Source organism: Tachyglossus aculeatus, chromosome 14, assembly GCF_015852505.1.
Source record: "Tachyglossus aculeatus isolate mTacAcu1 chromosome 14, mTacAcu1.pri, whole genome shotgun sequence".
In the NCBI taxonomy this organism is placed as follows: domain Eukaryota; kingdom Metazoa; phylum Chordata; class Mammalia; order Monotremata; family Tachyglossidae; genus Tachyglossus; species Tachyglossus aculeatus.
In genome coordinates, this window is record NC_052079.1 from 49943883 (window position 1) to 49962917 (window position 19035).

The following is a 19035-nucleotide window of genomic DNA, read 5'->3' on the forward strand; positions in this document are numbered from 1 at the left end:
ACTGCATCCAACCTGATTATCTTGTATCTACCCTGGTACTTAGAATAGTACTTGGCACCTAGCAAGTGCTTAACAAGTACCATAATTATTATTATTATTATTAAAAACTTCAGTGGCTTCTGTCATAAAGAAGGCACTTGTCACTCAACACACTTGCCATTTGTGGGCTGGGATTCCACACCTGCCGATGGAAAACTCACTTTGCTAGTGAGGGCAGCTAGGCCCCAAAATAGCCCGAAAAGCCAATAAAAAACCTGACGGGCTGGGAGAAGCCCCAAGCCATTGGTTACGCAGGAAACAGATCCATCTTGCTTGTCCAGTTGGTTCATTCCTTCCTCGGCCACCGCCTGGAACGCTGGGAACCGGGGGAGCAAGAGGAAGGAGGAAAGAAGAGGGAGTTGGGCTGCTTGTCCCAAAGGAAAAAGAGCAAAGTTCTGAGTCTTGCAGGGAGGTAGCAGAGAGAAGTACCTCTCACAACACCTATTCACCAGGAAGCGATTTTCCACATGATGAAGGAAGCGGAAGAGATGGATGGATGGATGAAGGATGGATCTGCAACCCTGTGATAAGGTGGCACTTCAACCCACCTCCTGTGGTAGCACTGGAAGGACTTTAGGTGGTTTCTGTCTTGTCTCTGTGTCCAGGGGGCAAGGAGGATGGGAAATGAAGGAATCCAAACCTGGGTGGTTTGATATAGGCCGGGGAGATGTGAGTGATGCCAAAGCATTCCTAGTTGAGTGGGCTGATTTTCTGGTCTCTCGTCGCCTGGCCGGACTGTGAGGCAGGTTGCCTCCCTAGGCCGAGGATCTTCAGAGGTCACCGCCACTGTCCTTATGGCTACCAAACGGAGGCTTTTGGGTGGAAAAGAGGTCAATCTTCGGTAATGTGGCCCGGAAAGCTGGGAGCCCACTGTTGAGAAGAAGGGGTCTCCCGAGAAGGAAGGCAGTGGGCGTCCCAAACAGCAAGGGCCCTCCAGAGTCACTTTCAGAAAGTTGGCCATGCTGTGGCATCCTGGCCCCTGGGTGGAGGCCAAAACCCAATTTCAGAGGTGCAAGGCAGCTGCCCTCGCCGGTTTTCCCTGGAGAGTCGGAGAGCCGGGAGAATGCCAGGGGTCCCGGACAAGGCGGAGACGGCAGGGCTTTCCTCTGATCTGGTCTGATGTCCCCCTGGACCACTTGTTCGCACAGGACGGTGGAGGGTCAGGGCCACAGAGGCCCGAGCTGTGACTGGCGTAGTCCACATTCCAGGGCCCCCCTCGGCCAGACCACCACAGGGCTAACCGACCTGAGAGTCTCAGACCTGAGTCCCACCCCGCCCCAAGCTCAAGCCAAGGGATTATCCAAGGGAAAAGGAGCCACAGGAAGGTTTGGAAACAGGCCTTCCTGGTGGCAGACTATCTAGTCTCAAATGGCCAGTGAATTCTGGGAGGTGGCTGGCGAGCAACAAGACAGAAGGAAGAAGAAGGCAGGACTGAGCATAAGCGGCGGCCATGGTTACTGAAAGCAGACAGACACTTCTGGTGCTGGTCAGTGTGGGTTTTGCCTCTGTCAATCAATCAATCAATCAATCATATTTATTGTGCACAGTAAGCGCTCAATAAATACGATTGATTGATTGATTGACAGAGGCAAAACCCACACTGACCAGCACCAGAAGTGTCCGTCTGCTTTCAGTAACCATGGCCACCGCTTATGCTCAGAGGTGGGGGTAGGGTAAGTGAAAGACACAGCCAGTTCCTGTCTCCTTCAGCTCTTGCCCGTAGAAGGAAACAAACGACTAAGACCCCCGGGGTTGCTGAAAATCTTAGGACTGAAAAGATCTCCAGGGGGAAGTGGCTAGTTGGGAATGCCCAGGCTGGGTCATCCAATTCCCCGCTCTAGACAAAGCTCCTTGCGAGCAGGAAACGTGTCTACCAACGCTGCTATATTGGACTCTCCCAACCACTTAGTACAGAACTCTGCACACAGTAAGCACTCAAATACCACTGACTGATGCAAACCTCACTCTGCCACTTGTACATTTCTATCCTATTTTATTTTGTTGGTTTTTTTGGTTCTGTTCTCTGTCTCCCCCTTTTAGACTGTGAGCCCACTGTTGGGTAGGGACTGTCTCTATGTGTTGCCAATTTGTACTTCCCAAGCGCTTAGTACAGTGCTCTGCACATAGTAAGCGCTCAATAAATACGATTGATTGATTGATTGATTGATAATAATGATAATACACAAATTAATGTGGCATTTGTTATCGCTTACTCTTAACGTGCCAAGCACTGTACTAAGTGCTGGGATAAATACAAGATAATCAGGCCCTGTCCCTCATGGGGCTCAGCTCACCTCATCTAGCAAATCTTCCGAATCATTCAGGGCAAAACATTCGAGTTAATTTAAGGGAAAACAGAAGAGAAACCCTCAAGCGGGTGGCAGAGAGAGAAAATCTTGTGGTGAGCCAAGAATAAACATAGTGCTCAGGTTTTTGGCCATCAGAAACACAGGCCTTGATTGGGAGGCGAAGGAAGAGGGCAGAATCAAAAACAGAACAGGTGCTGTAAGTGGCAGTTAATAATAATAATAGTAAATTCCACAATTATTATTAGGCACTTACTATATGCCAACCACTGGGCTAAGTGAATAATAATAATAAATGTACTTGTTAAGAACTTACTATTTGCCAAGGACTGTACTAAGCACAAGGGTAGATACAAGTTCATTAGGTTGAACACAGTCCCCGTCCCACACGGGGCTCACAGTCTCAACCCCCATTTTAGAGATGAGGGAACTGAGGCCCGGAGAAGTGAAGTGACTTGCCCAAAGTCACACAGCAGACAAGTGGTGGAGCCGAGATCGGAACCCATTTCTAACTCCGCTATGCCATGCTGCTTCCCAAATGCCAGGATAAATGCAGATCAACATGGTTCCTGTCCCCCCAGGGCTCACAGTCTAAGATGGAGAGAGAACAGGCATTCTATTCCCATTTAACAAATGAGGAAACTGAGGCCCAGAGAAGGGATTTGCCCAAGGTCACACAACAGGAAAATGATAGAGCTCGGGTTAGAATCCAGGGTTCCAGACATCCAGACCCGTGGTCTTCCCACTTGGCCACGCTGCCGCATTGAACCAAGATTCGGTCTTCGCATCTCGGTGGTGGGAGGGGTGGGCTAGTGGTGGTCACACAATGATCTTCTTGGTTGCTCTCCCGCTCAGATGGTGATCCTTGTCAGTAGCACCGCTGTGAATATGCAGGACAGGAAAACACTGCAGGATATCGGTTCTTTCTCTTATCCAAAAGAGCCAGTCTTTTTTGGCCGGAATTATCCGGGGATGGGTCGGGTCTCAAGATTCCCGCCCTGTGAAACCGCTGGTTGGAGAGAGGAGCGAGAGTTGTGAGGGCAACAAAAGCAAAAGGGAGAGGGGGCGGGGAGAAAGACGGAGACAGAGAGAGACAGAGAGGATGCATTTCCTTTGAGGAGTGAAGACTCTGTTTCTGCCCCAAGGAGCGACAGGAAAGTGGGAGAAGAGATGGCTGATGCGATTCCCGGGTTTTCTGAAAGCCGTACGGTGAATACCACGGTCTGCTTCTGGTGAGAAGAAAGGCTGAGCTCCCAGAGTTTCTTAGACGCACACGCCTCATCATCCCCTCTCCTCTGAGCAGTCTCCAGTAAAGAGGCAGCCACACCGTGACGACCAAGAAAGAAACCTTTTAATGAGCTCGGGATTGATACAGAGGCCGCGGGTGGGCGAGCTCGGTCTTTGGTCCCGCCCCATCCGGCTTCTCGCAGGGGCCCGGAGAAAGATGTTCCCTTTTGGCTTCAGGCGGGCCTCCGGGCCGCCGGCTTGCTGCAGCACGCCCACATATCCACCTCTTGGTTGCCAGCCCAGGAATCCATTTCCCTGGAAGGGGCTTCTCCTGGCCCGCGACTCCCTCAAGCGCTTTGCTGGATGCTCCCTCGACGACCCCGCCCCCCCCGGGGCACCCCGAGCTCCGGGGAGGATGGCGCCGGGTCCAGCGGGCTACTTCCAGGTGGGCCTGGGCCCGGCCAGCTGGCTCCAGCCCGGGTCACAGGGCCCTGGCCGTCCGTGCTCCAGGGTGCACAGTGCCTCCGTGATGGAGCTCAGAACTGGGGCCCGGGGCTCCACACCACCGGCCAGCGAGTCAGCCGGCCCATCTCATCCACCTCCTCCACTTCCTCCACATGCCCATCTGTGTGGCACTGGGTGCCCAAGGGCGTTGGGCACCTGGAAGGGGACAGAGAGCACAGAGGGGCTCAGCCGTCGGGCGCCGGATGCGAGGCTGCTGGGAAATGAGGATGAGTGAATGGGCCGGTTCTTACCAGTACATGGGTTGGTATGAGAGATGGGGGCTGGGGCTGACTTCTGTCTCGCAAGGAGGAAACGGGCCAGAGCAAGCCCCCTTTTCAAGAAGAGATTAGAGACAAGACACACTTTTTCGGTGGCTCTGGCCCACCCGGAGCCAACCGCCCACCCAGCCCCACCGCTGCCCATGTCGGGACTCCCGCCCCCTCAGAGCAGAAGCCAGGGGGTCACCAGTATCCCCACGACCACTAAGCTGCCCCCGGTCGCGGTGGGAACTCCCCGACGGTGGGCTAGCTATCGGCAAGGGAGGAGGGGGGGAAAAGAGCGGAACACAGCAAGGTGTGGACGGCGGTGATGGGGAAGAGGAGGGAGAGCAGCACCATTAGGGTGAGGAGGAAGGGCAGGCGGCTCCCAAAGGGGCCCCATGGCCCCCAGCGAGGGCACGGGAGGAACGGGAGAACCTCGACAGGCTTAAGCAGGCTCTTCGGCTCCAGGGCCGCAGGAGGAGCGGGGCCCGGGGCCTCAGTCCTGTCCCCGGCCTGGCCCTACCGACAGAGACACGGCCCGCCGTTACCTCCGGCTTGGGGGCACCCGCCCGCCGGGCCCCAGGCCCGCTGCCGTCGCCGCTCTGATCGAGCGCTCCCTGGGCCGGGCGGAAACCTAAGCAGACTTCTCCCGGTGCTCCCCTCTCCCCGGGCTCCTCTCTTCTCCCGCGCTCTCCCCATCGAGGTCAGGGAAGGGCCCACTCACGAATTTCAGCATGTTCCAGTCGAAGACGTAGTCGTAGGAGAAGCCCTGGCGGTGAAAGAGGTTGCGGAAGAGCTGCCTCAGGTACGAATAGTCCGGCTTGTCGTCAAACCGCAGCGAGCGGCAGAAGTTGAGGTATGTGGAGAACTCGGCTGGACGAGGGGAGGAAGTAGAGATGGACATCGTGAGCTTTCTGTTCTGGAGGCCCAATCTGCCCACCCTGCCCCTCAAGCCATGTCCTTCCCTTCCCCTCATCCCAGGATCCTGGCAACTCCAATTGGGGCCTAGCGGGGCTCAAATCCTCGCTGTCAGAGCGATCCTCTAGACCGTGAGCCCGTTGTTGGGTCTCTATGTTGCCAACTTGTACTTCCCAAGCGCTTAGTACAGTGCTCTGCACACAGTAAGCGCTCAATAAATACGACTGAATGAATGATCCGTCTTCAGTCCTTTCGGCACCCAGCTTTGGGTCATTTCCCTGCTGGTCCGAACTTCCCCTACGGGGTGTGCGGGGAGGAGTTACGAGAGGATGGACTGATTAGTGAAACTCAAACGGTCATTTTGAAGCTGATAAAAGGGCTGAGTGTGGGTTGGGGAGAGGGTTTAAAATAAAGCCTAAAAGATGCATGTGGATTTCTCATCTACCACTAGCACAGATGTAATATTCTTTAAGGTATTTGTTAAGCGCTTATTATGTTCCAGGCACTGTTCTAAGCGCTGGGATAGATACAAAGTAATCAGGTTGGGGACAGTCCATGTCCCACGTGGGGCTCACAGATATAATCCCCATTTTTCAGATGAGGTAACTAAGGTGGAGAGAAGTGAACTGACTTGTCCAAGATAACACGGCGAATTAAGGGGTGGCCTTTGGACTCCCAGGCCTGTGCTCTATCCACTAGGCCACACTACTTCTTTATAACTGATAGATATTTGATAGTCGGAGGCTCGGGATCCGCCCTCCAGCAGATAATAGACGACCTGAGTTCCTCTGGTTGCCACCTCACCCAAAGGGAAAAGATGGTTCTCAGGGGTTCCACGCAGGGGAAAGGTCCCATGTTGTGGAGAAGGGAGGGAGAAGGAATAGGGGTGGGGACATCCTTGTTGGCCTCATCAACAGGTTAAGCCCACCACCAGGCTATCCCCCGCTCTCCAGCCCAAGGGGGAGTCTTGTCTACCTGCTTCAGAGCAAGGTTCCAAGACTCTGAGTTCTCCCTGGGTGGGTTGCTAGGATGCTCCTCATCTGTCCCTGCTGGTATCTTTCAAGAAGACTCCGCTGACTGACAGTCAAATCAACCAGAGAAAGTGGGCCCACATTTGAGCAGCCCCTTGCTAGGCAGAGGTCAAGGCTTACAACAGGGTTCCCTTGGCCGAGTCTAAGGGTCCCATCCTACGGCATTCCCAGGAGCCCCTTGGCAACCCAACGTCCACATCCTACAGCAGTCCCAGAAACATCTGGGCCAAGTCCAATAGCCCTCCCCCATGGCATTTCCAGGAACCCCCTGGCCAAACCCAAAGTCTATATCCTACAGTATTCCCAGAAAACCCGGGGCCATACCGGGCCACTCCCAGGTACCTGCTGGCTGAGCCCAAAGCCCAAGTCCTATTACACCCCTAGAAGCCCCCTGGCCATGTCAAATGGGCCTCCCCTATGACACTCCCAGGGGCCCCCAGCCGAGCCCAAAGCCCACGCCCTACAGTACTCACAGGGGTATCCTTTGCAGAGCACTTCGATAGGTGTAGACATCTTCTTCTCACTGATGCGCTCATACTTCTGGCGCTTAGTGGCGGCCTTCAGCCCCTGCCAGGGCAACGAGCCCAGGTTGAAGTACATGAGCACGTAACCCAGGCTCTCCAGGTCATCCCGGCGGCTTTGCTCTGTGGAGATCATCATCATCAATCGTATTTATTGAGCACTTACAATGTGCAGAGCACTGTACTAAGCGCTTGGGAAGTACAAATTGGCAACATATAGAGACAGTCCCTACCCAACAGTGGGCTCACAGTCTAAAAGATGGAGATGGGGGAGAGGGACAGGGAGAGAGTTAGGGACTGGCTAACATGGAAAGAGAGGCTGGGCAAGAGGAGCGCTGTGGATGGAGAACCAACTTCTCCAGGGCTTCCCGTCCCCTGGGTGACCCTCGCTCTCTACAGTCAGCCAAGATTCCCTCCATCTCTCCAGAACCTCCTGCCTCTTCCCACTCGATCTCAGCAATGGGGAGTCTACTGGAAACGTATCTGAACGAGACCAAAATGATTTGGGAAAAAGGAATAGGACAATCGGATCTTGGTTCATTCCAAAACAGCTTGGGAAAAGACTCAGAGCCCGGCTTAAAGCCTGTTTAAATTGAAACACGAGACAGGGATACAACAAGACTGAAGGGGGTGGGGGGGGGAAGGATGCATTTTGGGAAAAACAACCCTCTGAATGTCCGATTCTGTAGTATTCTACATTTCCCACCCAGCACAGACAGCAAACAAGGCACACTTCAAAGCAGCTTTGGGCCTGGATCCGGGGATGAAAGGTGAGTGAGCCTGGCTGGGGGGCAGAGGGAATGGGGATTGCCAAAATGTTGTCCACCCCAGCAGTTCAATGGCCAGGTAGAGTCACGCCCAGGTTCCAGTACTCCCCTCTAGACTGTACGCTCATTGTGGGCAGGGAATGTGTCTACCAACTCTGTTGTACTGTACTCTTCCAAGTGCTTACTACAATGGTCTGCACACAGTAAGCACTCACTAAATATGACTGATCAAGTTCGTTGTGGGTGGGGAACGTGTTTACTATTATACTGTACTCTCCCAAGTGCTTAGTACAGTGCTCTGCACACAGTAAGTGCTCAATAATGCGGCAGGAGCCCTGCGATTCAAAATCCAGGGACTTGGGCCAGGGGAACGTGGAACCATCTGAAGACAGAGTCCAGGGAGCCTCAGGAGAAAATAGCTCATGTCCCTGCCACAACGTGCAGTGTGGCCTAATGGGAAGACCTGGGTTCTAATCCCAACTCTTTCAGCTGTGTGACCCTTGGCAAGTCATTTCGCTTCTTGCTGCCTCCATTTCCTCCTCTGTAAAATGGGGATTCAATACCGGTTCTCCCTCCTACTTAGATTGTGAGCCCAATCCCACCCACTAAAGCTGGGAAGGTTTAAGACCAGAGCCACCCGGGGGGGCCCTCAGCAGACCGGCTGGGGGGTGTCATTTACCGATGCCCAGGTGGGTGTTGATGGAGGCGTAGCGGGCGGTGCCCGTCAGGTTTTTGTTTTCCCGGTAGGGGATGTGCTGGTGGGTGCGGGCGTCCCGGTACTTCTTGGCCAAGCCGAAGTCGATGATGTACACCAGGTTTCCCTTCTTGCCCAGCCCCATGAGGAAGTTGTCCGGCTTCACGTCCCGGTGGATAAAGTTCTTGGAGTGGATGTACTCAATGCGACTGATCTGCAGGGGGAGAGAACCAGCGGCCTGAGCCCCCAGGAAGATGAGGGAGAGGCAAGTGTCCCCCGGGCGGGGGCCGGCCACAGGGGGCCAATGGGAACTCAGTCGGGCCACACAGAGCGATGATGAGTGTGAGGGTCTGCCTCTGCCTCCCACTCCCCACCGTTAATGCCAGACTCTCAGCATCGTCCCGCTCTCAGTCCCTAAGCATCCTTTCCTCACATCAGCCCGTCTCTCTCAACCCCAGCACGCCTACAGCATGCCCCCACTCCCTGATCGGGGGCCAATTAAAGACAGAATTCCTTTGATACACCCCCTCCTCACCCCCAAGTCCCACAGCACTTACACCCATATTCTTCCTTACATTCTACTCCTTCCCCTCGCTGTAAATTATTTCCATGTTTGTCTCTCCCTCTACCCTGGAATCTCCTTGAGGACAGGGATCGTGTCTACCAACTCTGTCCTCTCTCAAGTGCTCAAACAGTGCTCTGCCCACAGTAAGCACTCACTAAATACCACTGATTGACTGACTGACTGATTCGGAGGGGGTCCTAAGGAGAAACCACAGAGCTCACCATCTGATCGGCCAAGAGGAGGACCGTCTTTAGGCTGAACTTGCGGGAGCAGAAGTTAAAGAGATCCTCCAGGCTGGGACCCAGGAGTTCCATGACCATGACATTGTAGTCTCCTTCGGCTCCACACCACTTGATGGAGGGAATGCCCACTGTGGAGAGGGCGAGAACTCATCAGGACGTTGGAGGATGGGAGGAAGGCAGGGTCCGGGCCCTTTCCCTGGTGACCGGAAGACTCGCCCTCCACAAGCAGAACCCCGTTACCCCCACCCAAGTCCGACCGGTGGGGTTCCGGGCCCCCTGGGCTGAGCTTCTGAGGGGGGCGGCTGCTTCCGTCTCCTCAGGGACACTCACCTCCTCCCTGCATCATCTTGTAGAACTTGCTCTCGATGTGCAGCTGGGGGTGTTTGGTTTTAACACACTCCAGCTTGATGGCCACCTCCTCCCCGGAGGCAATATTGGCACCTGGGAAGGAAGGAGACAAGACAAGACATGAAGCCCCATGGGGAGGACTTCCGCTCCTCACCCCCAGTGCCAGGCGGTGCTACCTGGTGGAATGAGGAGAAACCCCATGCTTCCCCTCCTGCATCGGGCCCACCACCACAGGCCCTGAATCAATTCCTAGCGACGTATAACTCCTAGTCCCACCCAGCCAATAACCCTGTCCTTGGCCTAAATGATCTTTCACAGTCCCTGTTGGGGCTGGGAGCTATAATTCTCCCTCTTGAGAAACCCCAAGAGGCCGGCATCCTTGGGATTCCTCTTTCATCTCCTTTCCTCCAACCAGCTCCAGCTTCCTCACATAAAGTGGCTCGTAATGTCAAATTCACACATTTTACTCTATGGGCCCTCTGGGGAGAAGGAGGGCTAGAAAACCGAAAGTTTGTCGGGTGGTACTTTTTTTGACTTTATATTCGACCGCGTCTAACGACCTGAGCCCTAATCCTGACTCTGCCGCTTTCCTGCCATGCGACCTTGGGTAAGTCATTTTACTTTTCTGTGCCTCAGTTACCTCATCTGTAAAATGGGGATTAATACTGTGATCCTCGTGTGGGATGCGGACTGTGTCCAACCTGATTTCCTCGTATCTAACCCAGAGCTTAGAAGAGTGGCCGGCACACAGTAAGTGCTTAACAAATACCATCTAAAAGAAAAAAAAAAGGCCAACACTAATTCAGGACGATGGGTTTCCTGACCCAGGATCTAACCCTAAAGCTTGGAGGCCTGAGTGATGGTGGTTTCCAAGGTTAACGGACACATTTCCGACAACCACTCTCCCCCATGGTTCTTGGATCATCATCAATCGTATTTATTTATTGAGCGCTTACCATGTGCAGAGCACCGTAATAAGCGCTTGGGAAGTACAAATTGGCAACATATAGAGACAGTCCCTACCCAACAGTGGGCTCACAGTCTAAAAGGGGGAGACAGAGAACAAAACCAAACATACTAACAAAATAAAATAAATAGAACAGATATGTACAAGCAAAATAAATAAATAAATAAATGGAGTAATAAATATGTACAAACATATATACATATATACAGGATCTAATTAGATCTAATTAGAAACCCTTCTTGACTCTGCCAGAATCCTTCTCTTTGCCCTCTAATAGCCTACTACTCTCCCGATCCATGAGATTCTCTAAACCCTATTGATATTTTTAACCTCAACTTCCTGGGGAAATGAATTCCGTAGGTTCCCCACCTGCTGTGGGGAGACTTTCCTTTTGTTTGTTTGGATATGGACACATTCAAGTGTCAATAGGCATCCTGCTGAGCATCAGCCCCACCAATCACATCCTTGCTGAATCTGTAGATGCCCAAATCAATCTCCTCTAAAAAAAAAAAAAAGGGGGTGCTTACTTGTAAATCTCAACTAAAATGCCATGGTCCTCAAAGTAGGTGGGAGATGAGGAGAGAGGGAAGTCACAATTATTGAATTGAAGTGAAGTCACTTCACTGGGCCTCAGTTACCTCATCTGTAAAGTGGGGATTAAGATTGTGAGCCCCACATGGGACAACCTGATCACCTTGTAAATTCCCCAGCGCTTAGAACAGTGCTCTGCACATAGTAAGCGTTTAATAAATGCCATTATTACTATTATAATAATTCCGGGCGCGGTCAGAGACTCACAGTCTGGGAACCCTTAGTCAAGCCTTCTCTAAGACCTATTTTCATTCACTCATTGATTCAATCATATTTATTGAGCGCTTACTGTGTGCAGAGCACTGGACTAAGCGCTTGGGAAGTACAAGTCGGCAACATATAGAGACGGTCTCTACCCAACAACGGGTTCACAGTCTAGAAGGGGGAGACAGACTACAAAACAAAATATGTAGACAGGTTTCCTTTTTTTCCACTCCCTTCTGTTTCCCTTTATTCATCCTCCGCCTCAGTCTCACAGCTCTTTATGTACACATCCGTAATTTATCTATTTATATTAATGTCTGCCTGCCCCACTAGACTGCAAGCTCGTTATAGGCAGGAAATGTGTCTGTTCTACTGTACTCTCGCAAGCGTTTAGTACAGTGCTCTGAACACAGTAAATTCATTCATTCATTCAATCGTATTGAGTGCTTACTGTGTGCAGAGCACTGTACTAAGCCCTTGGGAAGTCCAAGTTGGCAACATATAGAGACGGTCCCTACCCAACAGTGGGCTCACAGTCTAGAAGGGGGAGACAGAGAACAAAACAAAACATTAGGACATTAGGATTAGGACCTGGGTTCTAATCCTGAAGCTGCCACTTATCTGCTGTGTGACCTTGGGGAAGTCCCCCTCCCCATCCCTCCGCCTCACCTCCTTCCCCTCCCCACAGCACCTGTATATATGTATATATGTTTGTACGTATTTATTACTCTATTGATTTATTTTATTTGTACATATTTATTCTATCTATTTTATTTTGTTAACGTTTTGTTTTGTTGTCTTTGTACTTCCCAAGCGCTTAGTACAGTGCTCTGCACACAGTAAGCGCTCAATACGATTGAATGAATGAATGAATGAAAGTCACTTCACTTCTCTGTACCTCAGTTCCCTCATCTATAAAATAGGAGTGAAGACTGTGAGCCCCACATGGGACAACCTGATCACCTTGTATCCCCCAGCGCTTAGAACAGTGCTTCGCACATAGCAAATGCCATTATTACTATTACTACCAGGAACATAGTAAACACATAACAAATGCCATTTTAAAAAAACCACTACATGTTAGGAGGAGTGGGGGTATACAGCATGGTGGGGGGACACGGGTGTCAGATGCGAGGGCAAGCGGGGACCCTGGACAGGCAGATTGGGGATGGGGAGGACAAGTTGAGCATTAACAGTAATAATAATAATAATGATGGCATTTATTAAGCACTTACTATGTGCAAAGCACTGTTCTAAGCGCTGGGGAGGTTACGAGGTGATCAGGTTGTCCCACGGTGGGGCTCACAGTCTTAATTGCCATTTTACAGATGAGGGATCTGAGGCCCAGAGAAGTGAAGTGACTTGCCCAAACTCACACGGCTGACAAGTGGCAGAGCCGGGATTTGAACTCATGACCTCTGACTCCAAAGCCGGTGCTCTTTTCCACTGAGCCAAGCTGCTTCTCTAGTAACTACTGAGTGCTCACTTGGAGTGCCGTGCTGTACTAGGCACCTGGGTAGACTGTGAGCCCACTGTTGGGTAGGGACCGTCTCTATACGTTGCCAACTTGTAATGATGGCATTTTTTTATAATGATGGCATTTTTATTAAGCGCTTACTATGTGCAAAGCACTGTTCTAAGCGCTGGGGAGGTTACAAGGTGATCAGATGGTCCCACAGGGGGCTCACAGTCAATCCCCATTTTACAGATGAGGTAACAGGCACAGAGAAGTTAAGTGACTTGCTCAAAGTCACACAGCTGACAAGTGGCGAAGCCGGGATTTGAACCCATGAGCTCCGACTCCAAAGCCCGGGCTCTTTCCACTGAGCCACGCTGCTTCTCTAAGCGCTTCTACTTCCCAAGCGCTTAGCACAGTGCTCTGCACACAGTAAGCGCTCAATATATACAATTGAATGAATAAATAAGTGACATGTTCCCTGCCCACAGGGAGCTTCCTCTCCAACAAGGCAGAGCAGCAGAGCGGCGGGTAGAGGAGAGACCTATAAGCCCGTCCTGAAACCCAGGAACTAACTAGTCAGCAGCTGGGGGAGTCGAGAGAGACAAAGCAGACTCCGGGACAGCAAATCAAAATCAATCAATCAATCAATCGTATTTATTGAGCGCTTCCTGTGTGCAGAGCACTGTACTAAGCGCCTGGGAAGTCCAAGTTGGCAACACATAGAGACGGTCCCTACCCAACAGTGGGTTCACAGTCTAGAAACAGGGATGGGTGGATTACCGGGAGATCTGGATGTTTGCTCATTTGATTTCGGTACTTTTCTGCAGGGGTGACTATTTGCTTAGCTGTTTGATCTGAATCAATCCATCAATCAATCGTATTTATCGAGCGCTTACTGTGTGCACGGCACTGTACTAAGCGCTGAATGTGTTTGAACTGCTTCCTGCTTTATCCAAGCCTGGGGAAAGCAGAGAAAATAAATGCCTCAGCGCCAACCACTCTTGGAGCTCTACCCGTGCTCTCTTAGAACATGGCTAGAGTTGTGGTGGCTTGGGCCTAGGCTGGAGCCGAGAGGAGCCTAAGGCCTATTCCCCCTCACCAGTGTCATCTTGCTTGAGGACTGTTGTATTTGCTCAGCGCTTAGTACGTGTCCAGCACTGTTCTAAGCATTGGGTCCCACATGGGGCTCACCATCTAAGTCAGAAGTAGAACAGACTGAAGGCCCATTTTGCAGATGAGGGAACGGAGGCCAAGAAAACGGAAGCGACTTGTCCAAGGTCACGCAGCAGACAAGTGGCGGAGCCGGGATTAGAACCCGGGTCGTCTGACCCCCAAGCCCAAAGGGTCACCCGTTCTCCCCCGGCCAAGTCTGTGGAATTGCCTGGAGGGGAAGGAAGATGGAGGATCCAAAGCAAACAACTGGCTGTTTTGGTGGGATGTGCAGGTGTGCAGGCCCCTATGATGATGATGGCATTTCTTAAGCGCTTACTAGGTGCAAAGCACTGTTCTAAGCGCTGGGGAGATTACAAGGTGATCAGGTTGTCCCACCGGGGGCTCACAGTTTTAATCCCCATTTTACAGATGAGGTAACTGAGGCACAGGGAAGTTAAGTGACTTGCCCAAAGTCACACAGCTGACAATTGGCGGAGCCGGGATTTGAACCCATGACCTCTGACTCCAAAGCCCGGGCTCTTTCCATTGAGCCACTCTGCTATCTGTTCCTTCCTGAGGTGGGAGGGGTGGGAGCCCGGATACCAGGTTGTGGCTGCTCTCACTGAAACACAGTTTTCTGGTGAATAGTTATTTTTAACGAAGTTACCCTCTAGACTGTAAGCTCACTGTGCCCACGGAACAAGTCTACTAACTCGGTTGTTTGTTGTCTGTTGTCTCCCCCTTCTAGACTGTGAGCCCTTTGTTGCGTAGGGACCGTCTCTATATGTTGCCAACTTGTACTTCCCAAGCGCTTAGTACAGTGCTCTGCACACAGTAAGTGCTCAATAAATACGATTGAATGAATGAATGTTGTATTATACTCTTCCAAGCATTTAGTACAGTACTCTGCACACTGTAAGCCCTCCATAAATACCAGAGCACTGTACTTAGCGCTTCGGAGAGTACGATATAAGGACCAAGTCTTAATCTTGAATCCTGTACCAGTGTCTGGCGCTTAATACAGAATTCTGCACACAGCAGGTACTTGATAAACACCATTCCTCCTCCTCTTCCTCCGTGCAGGACCCAGGACTGCTGTCAATTCACTATTAAGTGTCAAAGCCAGAAAGTTTCTCCCCCTTCCCTGGCTCCAGGGCCAAGGTCCGAGTGATAATAACAATAATAATGATGGTACTTGTTAAGCGCTTACTATGTGCCAAGCACTGCTCTAAGCGCTGGGGGGGGGGGGGGGGATACAAGGTGATAAAGTTGTCCCACATGGGGCTCACAGTCTTAATCCCCATTTTACGGATGACGGAACTGAGGCCCAGAGAAGTTAAGTGACTTGCCTGACATCACACAGCACACATGTGGTGGAACTGGGACTAGAACCCAGGTCCTTTTGACTCATATTGTACATATTGTACAGGTCCTTTTGTACATATTTATTACTCTATTTATTTATTTTTGACTTTTGACTCATATTGTACATATTGTGCAGGTCCTTTTGTACATATTTATTACTCTATTTATTTATTTATTTATTTATTTATTTAACTTGTACATATCTATTCTATTTATTTTATTTTGTTAGTATGTTTGGTTTTGTTCCCTGTCTCCCCCTTTTAGACTGTGAGCCCACTGTTGGGTAGGGACCGTCTCTATATGTTGCCAACTTGTACTTCCCAAGCGCTTAGTACAGTGCTCTGCACACAGTAAGCGCTCAACAAATATGATTGATTGATTGATTGACTGACTCCCAGCCCATGCTGTACCCACTAAGCCACACTGCTTCAGTGACTCCCTATTCAATCCCTCTCGGGGAATGCACTGTCCCATCCAAGGAGGCTCCACTTCAGCTGACAGGACAGGAGCTGGGGGTGTCACTGGACCCCTTCTTCCAGCCCCCTCCTGAGCCACCCCCCAAAATCTGGGCCCAGGATGACTCTCAGGTGCCTCCCCAGATAGGCAAGCGTGGAACGTCCCTTTCTGCTGAAAACGGGGACTGGAAAGGCCCTAGAGAGGAAAGAGGCTCCCATCTCTGCTTTCCTGTTCCAAGACACAATCAATCGATCAATCGTATTTATTGAGCGCTCACTATGTGCAGAGCACTGTACGAAGCGCTTGGGAAGTACAAGTTGGCAACATATAGAGACGGTCCCTACCCAACAGTGGGCTCACAGTCTAAAAGGGGGAGACAGAGAACAAAACCAAACATACTAACAAAATAAAATAATCATCATCATCATCATCATCATCAATCGTATTTATTGAGCGCTTACTGTGTGCAGAGCACTGTACGAAGTGCTTGGGAAGTACAAGTTGGCAACATATAGAGACAGTCCCTACCCAACAGTGGGCTCACAGTCTAAAAGGGGGAGACAGAGTACAAAACCAAACATACTAACAAAATAAAATAAATAGAATAGATATGTACAAGTAAAATAAATAGAGTAATAAATATGTACAAACATATATACAGGTGCAGTGGGGAAGGGAAGGAGGTAAGATGGGGGGGATGGAGAGGGGGACGAGGGGGAGAGGAAGGAAGGGGAACAGCTTCGGCGATTTCCAGAGCAAGCAGCCAAATCAGATGTCCCATTCATTCACTCATTCAGTGCTATTTATTGAGCGCCGACTTAGTGTTAGGCAATGTACTTAGCCCTTGCGAGGGAACAACAGAAAGAAGACCCATGTCCCCCTGTCTTCAAGGGGCTTCCAAATGATTAGGAGAGTCAGACAGACATGATTTCCAGAAAGCAAAAGCCAGAGGGATAAAGAGCCGGAGGATAGAGCCGGAAGCAGCATGAACACAGCAGGGTGGAACAGCTGAACAAATAACAGCACGTACAGATACATTCAGAAATCAAATGTGTAAGAGTGCATATGTCAGATAGAGTGATATCGATTCCACAGAGTGACCTTCTCCCATCGAGGTCGGCCGTTGCTCGGTCGTGGGGGGCCCCTGGAACTTGGTGTTCCCCGGGATCAGGAAACATGAGATGCTGCCCAACAGATTGGGCTGGGATTTACAGGTCCCCTCCAGCCCTTGCAACCCTCGGGTCATCATCATCAATCGTATTTATTGAGCGCTTACTATGTGCAGAGCACTGTACTAAGCGCTTGGGAAGTACAAATGGGTCTTCCCCATCAAGCCAGCTCTGCTCCGCTCTTGCTGCCTTGGCTTCCAAAAAGGCCCGGTGGGCGGCCCAAGGCAGCGGGGCGGCCCACCCTGGCTTCCCACACACTGGTCTTACCTCCTTCCCCTCCCCACAGCACCTGTATATATGCATATGTATGTATATCATGTATGTATATATGTATCAATCAATCGTATTTATTGAGCGCTTACTGTGTGCAGAGCACTGGACTAAGCGCTTGGGAAGTACAAGTTGGCAACATATAGACACAGTCCCTACCCAACAGTGGGCTCACAGTCTAGAAGGGGGAGACAGAGAACAAAACCAAACATATTAACAAAAGAAAATAAATAGAATAGATATGTACAAGATAAATAGAGTAATAAATACGTACAAACATATATACAAATATACAGGTGCTGTGGGGAAGGGAAGGAGGTATATATGTATTTACGTATTTATTACTCTATTTTATCTGTACATATTTATTCTATTTATTTTATTTTGTTAATATGTTTGGTTTTGTTCTCTGTCTCCCCCTTCTAGACTGTGAGCTCACTGTTGGGTAGGGACCGTCTCTATATGTTGCCAACTTGTACTTCCCAAGAGCTTAGTACAGTGCTCTGCACACAGTAAGCGCTCAATAAATACGATTGAATGAATGACTGAATGGCCCTCGGGAGCCCGCCTGGCGGTCTGGCAGCCCTGGGCTGCCCGTTCAGGCTTCGCTTCTGATTTGGATCAGGGACGCTGCCCAAGTTGGGGGGTGGGAGGCTCCCAGTAAAGTAGGAGGGCAAACAGATACTGAATCCCCGTTTTGCAGATGAGGAAACTGAGGCCTAGAGAAGTTAAGTAACGACCAAAGTCATTCAGCAGGCAAGTGGCCGGGCAGGATTAGAACCAAGGTTCTCTGACCCCCAAGCCCATGTTCTTGCCATTAGGGCACACTGGTTTGATCGTAGCTATCTCTCTCTGTGTCATGGGGCCGGGGGGAGGCTCTGCGCTGCTCTTGTCCCCTCATGCCCATGGGGGCCACAAGAACAAGCAGGCATCGGGACACAGGCAGAAGAAAGGGCAATGGCTATGTCCCCCTTTCCCAAGTGGAGAAAGCAGCCCTGATCATTAAATGATAATAATAATGACGGTATTTGTTAAACTCTTACTTTGTATCAAGCACTGTGCTAAGTGCTGGGGGAAATACAAGCTAATCAGGCTGGACACAGTCCATGCCCCACACGTGGGGCTCACAGCATTAATCATCATCATCAATCGTATTTATTGAGCGTTTACTGTGTGCAGAGCACTGTACTAAGCGCTTGGGAAGTACAAGTTGGCAACATATAGAGACAGTCCCTACCCAACAGTGGGCTCACAGTCTAATCCCCATTTTACAGATGAGATGAGGCACCGAGAAATGAAGTGACTTGCCCAAGGTCACACAACCGACAAGTGGTGGAGCCGGGATTAGAACCCAGGTCTTTCTGACTCCAGGCTCGTGCTGCTTCTTCCATTGGACGCATTTTGGAAGGACAGGTGAACCAACCATCACTCAAAGCCGAAGATACTGAGAGCCCACCAACCCACACAGCCACCTGTGCTGGACAACTCTAATCTCCGTCTCAATAAGGGAACAGCCTTGGAGTCCCACACAGAGCGACAGGCGAAATCTAGCCAGGCTTCAGATCCTGCTCTTCATGACATCCTCTCTGACAAGCTGGGAGGCGGCGTGACTCAGTGGGACATGCGCAGGACCCGGACACCTGGGTTCTAGGCCCAGCTTGGCCAATGGCCTGTGGTGTGACCTCAATCAAATCACTTTACCCCTCTGGGCCTCAGTTTCCTCATAGATAAACTGGGTATCCCATGGGGAGGAGGGGTTTGTGTCCAATCCAATAACCATGGGTCTACCCCAGGGTTTAGCACATACTAAGTGCTTAAGAGAAGCAGCGAGGCTCAGTGGAAAGAGCCCAGGCTTGGGAGCCAGAGTTCATGGGTCCGTCCGTCTAATTCCGGCACTGCCATTTAGCTGTGTGACTCTGGGCAAGTCACTTAACTTCTCTGTGCCACTGTTACCTCATCTGTTAAACGGGGATTAAGACT

General features: G+C 50.9%; 1 protein-coding gene across 1 annotated transcript in view; it reads right to left on the reverse strand.

Annotated features, from left to right (window-relative positions):
* Positions 1 to 19035, reverse strand: part of LOC119936757 (casein kinase I-like) — a 46588-nt gene that overhangs the window by 10126 nt on the left and 17427 nt on the right. The window contains 5 exon segments of the mRNA XM_038756252.1: positions 5061 to 5209; positions 6759 to 6929; positions 8253 to 8481; positions 9054 to 9202; positions 9405 to 9515. Coding sequence (XP_038612180.1) covers positions 5061 to 5209; positions 6759 to 6929; positions 8253 to 8481; positions 9054 to 9202; positions 9405 to 9515 — 809 coding nt within the window.